The 6017-nt window shown below is 38.6% G+C and overlaps 2 protein-coding genes across 2 annotated transcripts in view; one reads left to right on the top strand and one right to left on the bottom strand.

The window, feature by feature from the left end:
- LOC108244131 (NLR family CARD domain-containing protein 3) overlaps window positions 1–6017 on the top strand; it is a 1204881-nt gene that overhangs the window by 999417 nt on the left and 199447 nt on the right. The window lies entirely within an intron of this gene.
- The window catches only part of LOC108244155 (double-stranded RNA-specific editase 1), a 92634-nt gene that overhangs the window by 19985 nt on the left and 66632 nt on the right, over window positions 1–6017 (bottom strand). The window contains exons 5-8 of the mRNA XM_037973839.1: window positions 5085–5199; window positions 2235–2403; window positions 1908–2062; window positions 1613–1781 (exon numbers count right to left, since the gene is read on the bottom strand). Coding sequence (XP_037829767.1) covers window positions 1613–1781; window positions 1908–2062; window positions 2235–2403; window positions 5085–5199 — 608 coding nt within the window. The remainder of the gene's footprint in view (window positions 1–1612; window positions 1782–1907; window positions 2063–2234; window positions 2404–5084; window positions 5200–6017) is intronic.

Genomic DNA, 6017 nt, shown 5'->3' with positions numbered 1-6017 from the left:
TTTTTTTTTTTTTTTTCTCTTTACCGTCACTAAACAACGTAACAAAAATATCCACCAGGGGGTGTTTTGGTGCGGTTTTCAAAAACTTGCTGGTCCTGCTCAATTTACAAGAGGCAGCACACATGTCATTATATACCTTATGAAGGCTATTGAAAATACACATTTAGAGAAAGCTGTATAGTTTTGGAAAAATAAAGTACACACTCTTTCAATTCTAGGATTTTATGTATCATGAGTATACATATGTGTTAACACAATAACAAAGTGAAAAGATATCAGCAATAACCTTAGAAAAGCAACTGTTGCTGTGTATCAATCTATGAAGGGTTAAAGTTGCATTATTATTATTATTATTATTAAAGTTAATTTCCAAATTATTTGGAGGCCACCGTTTTCCAGATAGAAGGATTATTCACAAGTGGAAAACATTTAAGGCACCTGTCAATCTTCCCAGGGGTGGATGTTCCAGCAAATTCATCCCAAAGGTCAGACTATGCAATGTTCAGAGAAATGACAATAAACCAAGAGTTCAATGTCAGACTTTACAGGCCTCAGTTATCAGGTTAAAAGTTAAAGTTCATGACAAGACAATTAGAGAAAGACTGAACAAGTACGATTTGTTTGGAAGTAGAAAATCTCCTCTATTTGTACATAGCAGCAGAACTTAAGCAAAGAACACACAATATGATTTTTTGCCAAATTTTCCCATTATTCCAAGTTGGGCAAAGTCCACAGCAGTCTGCACTAGTTGGGTACAGTCCGTAATGCTAGCTGGCACAAAAATATGTCTGTGTGTGAGGGGAAAAGACCCGACGACTTCAGTCGCAGTCAAACTTGTTTAAGTTTCTGGAGCCAAATGTGGATGCAATCAGGTAGTTGGAACTGATCACCCATCCAACTGTAAACACGTTGCTAACAACCAATGAAAAAGTGACGATGGGACACAGGAAATAGTATCAGAAGTGCAGATAGCTGTGCAGATAACAGCAGCTGTGGACTGTCAGCCATGTTTGTTTATTCTTTAAACTGTTGCCCTCACAAGAGTTTTCTGCATTCAGGTAGTTTTGACATTATTTGATTAGTTGGTTTGAAAAATTATGTAGTCTGTGATTCCTCATCAGGCACAATTGTTAGGTGTGTAATCCCCAGTCTTTCATTTGTGACATAAAAACCTCCTGAAATCAGTCTGTTAGTGTGTACTCCAAGTCTTTTTAAAATCTGTAAAGTCTAAAATTTGTGCAGTGAGTACCTAGTTTTGGGTTTGTAAAGTTTCATCTAAATCAACCACAAGACTTCAGGAACGATGTCCTTTGAACAGATGAGACCAAAGTAGTTTACACAAAGCTGTTTACCCATAATGCACAGCAACAAACACAGCATATCAGCACAAACACCTCAAACTAACTGTCAGCATGGTGGTGGAGAAGTGATGATTTGGGCTTGTTTTGGGCACCATGAAGTCAGTGAGTCGACTATGAACTTCTCGGTAGACCAAAGTTATCTAGAGTCAAAGCTACTTGCTAATGATGAGTTAATTAGTACATTAATAATACATTTTAGAAACTTTTGCAACAACATTAATTTCAAAATGCACGAACAGCTGAACACAGACCTTGCAATCTTGTCACTACATGACATGGTGAGCAGCCTCTCACCCTGAAGAACCCCGTCCCATGTCTGAATAGTGTTACTAGAGCGCACAGGTATGGTTCCTTCACCGGACTCGATTTTAGTACGCAGCTGTCCCCGGGCCTTTCTGTTTGGGTGTCTGTCCCCTTGATCTGACAGATTTGAAGACAGACATTGTGAGAATGCAATGACAAATACTAGATCTAATAAAAAAACGTCTTGTTTAAGATATTGTTTTCCTAAATCCTGCTGCATCTCCTCCTCTCTTCTTCACTCACCTTCCACTCCAGCTTCATGAGGTGAAAAGATGCGGGCATCTCCACAGGGGGAGGTGCTGATGTATAAGTGAAACTGGACATTTTCCTTCAGTTTGTAGCCATTTTTGTTGTCACACTTGGTAAAGATGGATTTCTGATGCTCATCTTCATTGTTACTAAGGATTGAAGTGCAAGTAAACAGTTGGAAGGTTGTTCAATATTAGCTAGAAGACACTTTTCATGAAAACGTCTTCTGTTTGAGAAAGTCTGTGAGAGCAGATCTAAGGTGAGCATATTCCTGACAGATGTATGGAATATGTTACATGTTAAAGCAGTTAAGAGTTTCACCTGAGGAAGTGCTCGAGCTGGGAGTACAGGAACCTGATGAGAGAGCGGCGAGCCACAATCTCAGCATGGCAGTCATTGAGAGCCAAACCTTGATCGCTCATATATTCACCATTGATGCACTTCGTCCCTGTGGATACACAAATGACCTTAGCCTCTTTCACATCAGTACCTGCAAGAGGAAGAATAGACAAATTAGATGCTAATTTAGTGTCTAAACATGCATATTGACACGATTTCAGGTGTTGCCAAACGTGAGTACCCAGGAGGCAGACAACACGGGAGACAAGTTGAAAAAAATAATAAGATTTATTTTGTGCCAGGAAGGTAAGGGGAACAGGATCTGAAAAGGAGGGCAGAATGATTAGTCCTTTGAGCTGCTTGAGGTTCAGAGACGGAGCTAGCTATAGATGTAGCATGGAGGCCTACGACAGATGGTAGGGTGCGAGCTCGGAGGTACGGTTCCAGGAATCCCAAGTGAGTATTTACAAGGTGCAGGTAAGTAGTTTGCAAGAGGAGATTGGTTGTGGTTTCCAGTTCCCGTCGGTGGATATTTACACAAATCTGGTGGTGGTTTGTGGATGACAGGCAGGCCTCTGTGTTGAGCCAGCAGGTAGGCCTCAGAGAAGAAACACGGAATCTTCGGATCTTCAGCAGATTAACCGGATCAGGTAAGTAGTGGCAAGGCTTCCAGGTAAGTAGTTCTCGGGTGGCAAGGTGGTGAGCAGAGACAGGATTACTGGTAAGTAAACAGAAGACCGGCACAGGTAAGTAACTTCCAGAAGCTCTTAACTTGGTTTTCTGGCTGAGAGCGTTTACCCAAGGCACTCGATGCTTCAGCAAAGAATTGCTCTCGGTGACTGCATTAAGAACCCTGGGACTGGATGATGAGAACCTGCTGCAGCTGTGAGTAATTAGAAGGTCGGCCCATGAGACGATCCGAGGGAGCAGAAACAGGTAACAATGGCAGATTGCCACACATATAAATAGAAATGTTCTTTGAATTGTATCCACTGTTCATTTATACCAGTATCCCACTGGGCTGGGACTGTTGAAGACTAGTTGGTGATTCAAAATTGCAAGAAAATGGGCCCCAAATGTCTGTGTATAAAAACTATGAAGATGATAAACAATAATTGTGGACAAAAAAATAATGTGCAAGGCTTTGAATACATTTTAGCAAGCCATGCACATGAAAAAAGCCCTGATTTTCAAAAACTGGCAAACTTGGTTGCAAACACTCAAAATTCATTGAGACTACAACAGAAAATTTGCTGTTTTCTTGCAATTTACTTGCAACTTTTGGTCACCAACTAATCTAACAGCCCAGTGAGATACAACCCTAACTGAACAGCAAATTGACCTTAGAAAACACAAAAACGACTATAACTCAGACAATTATATATATATTGTGATAAAGTTTGGTGTGGTAATATCTGATGGTCATTCACAACATATACTTTGGGTCCTAACTTGCATGTGATCTTTGGTTAAACTTTGGTAAGCAAGGCGACAGGCAATAAGCATTCCTTCAAGAAATCTAGCTCAATTTATTTTATGGAATTGTTGCTACTGAGTGTTAAAAGTCACCATACTGCTGACATATCTTTTGTTTACTTGCAGAGAACCAAAACGGTTTTCATTTTGTTTTGTCAAGTAGAAATGGACTGAAACATATTTTGTACAGTTTACAGTGTAGTGTGGTGTAACGCCATGTCTGGATCAGTATCCGTCTTATCATCAGAAAAGAATTTGTTTCACTTTAACCAAAAACAGATCTACTTCAGGATCTGGGTCAACTACAAACAATCAGCTTGTCTAAGGGTCAGTTCAGACACACTGGCCAAAGCTAATGTTTAGGAAACGAGACCAGAAGCTTTCCTGATAAGCAGCTGTGATAACCAAGAAGGTCCACATTGAGCTACCATCAAGGTTCCTCATTCATCCTACGGAGTTCCACCCAGGTGTGCCAAGGCCAACCTTCACTACTGGACCCCACATGGACTACATTAAATAGTGGAGAGTTCTTTTCAAACAGTGTGATTACTTTATTTATTTGCTATGTAGCAGTGGTTTGTATCCTTAATTACATAATTTTATGATTATTCTGGGGTTGCTAACAAACAGACACCTTAGTTTGACAATACTTTTTTTTTGGCTTTCATCTTCTCTCATCCCATTCCAGTGGTTTAAACAGTGTAATTACTTCAGATTTGCTATCTGAACATCATTTCTACGGTACATCACCCTTATTGCCATAAAGTTCCTATGATTATTTATCCATAGCTCATTTGATGACTTGTTTTTATGTAAATATATAGATCTAAAAATGTCATTCAAGTTTTTCCATGTGAAATTCAGGGTCCTCAACTAGCTTTAGAACCCTGAGGGGGACAAGCATAACCAGAGCTACAGCTAAAGTCTGAGCTAACCTAACTTCCAATATTATCATTGTCTATGTGTGTGTGTTAAAAGACCATACTTCTTGTGGATTCATTATACTACGGCATATAAAACAAACCACATTAATGCAGGTTGATGTCAGCTTTGCATTTTAAAAAGGTGAAATTAAAAAGAAATTAAAAATGTATAAGAAGAAAAGCATTAAATCAGGCAGGTAGAAATGACCTGTATACCCAGTATTTGTGCACAGGTGAAAGGAAAACAAATAAGCTCACAGTTGTAAATCTTTGCACAATCCAAATAAAACCAACTAAAATGCACAACAATATTTAAGAATGAAGTGTAGATTCTAACAAAAGAGTTCATCTAAAGAGTTCATCTTCAAAAAAAAAGGTAAATAAAACAAACTGGGGGAGGAGTGTTTGGATGATACCTGAAGAAAACAAATACCTGTTGTCATGACGACTCCTGACAAGACTTTCCGCCGAGCGTGTGGAGACGTGAATTTATCTGTCAGTTCGCTAAACTTGTCAATCACCAAATGAGAAACAGCATCTGCCAAGACCTGAACAAAATGGAGAAATAGTGTTAAATGAAATAAAAACCTAAAAACAAACACAGCTAAAAGAAAGCTATGCCGCAATGTATTGATTTTATTGCAAAAGACAAAATTTGAACAATCATAAAAATTACAAATAATTATATGAATGCAGCTACTAATCAAAATTTCAGCATCCATCAACATTCTTCTCTAACCAAATAGTAAATTGGGACTTCCCATTGTAATAATTTAAGATGACAAAATGCTGACATTTTGATGAGAAGAGTAAAGAATGTCAGGATCAAAACATATTAAAGCTGCTGGTAGTGGAACATTAGGCTCACCAAGGTAACCACAAACCAATGTCTCTCACCCCCTGATAGCAAACTCAATAACGGAGGTAAACAGAAATGTAGTGTAGAAAGTAAGCCTCAAACAGTTACTGTAAAAAAACTATAGGTCTTACTGGAAAACCTTAAGCATCAAGAGTGTCTAGTCGTCACACATGGCATGTTATGTGTCATTGGTGTCTTATGTAGGAGATCTGACAAGTTAAAAAGACACTTCACTTCCAGTCTTGAAGAAAACATTCTGAGCTCAGATACATTGAGAGTTTGGATGAGCGCTCTGCATTCTGGGGGGATTTAAGAGAAAAACATATGTCCTATAGAACAATATAGACACACTGATTAAAAGAAAATAAAAGTATCTTCGTTTTGAAATAAAAATTGTCCAGGAAATGTAAGGTTTGTGAGAATAAGAAGAGTTGGCAACATTTTTGGAAAGTCTAGACAGGTCATAAGTTAAAGTGGGTCATATTATACCTCATTAAGTTGAAGATT

This window comes from Kryptolebias marmoratus, linkage group LG23 (assembly GCF_001649575.2).
Source record: "Kryptolebias marmoratus isolate JLee-2015 linkage group LG23, ASM164957v2, whole genome shotgun sequence".
NCBI classification, from domain to species: domain Eukaryota; kingdom Metazoa; phylum Chordata; class Actinopteri; order Cyprinodontiformes; family Rivulidae; genus Kryptolebias; species Kryptolebias marmoratus.
The sequence above is the reverse complement of the archived record's forward strand: the minus strand, read 5'-3'. Positions and strand labels throughout refer to the sequence as shown.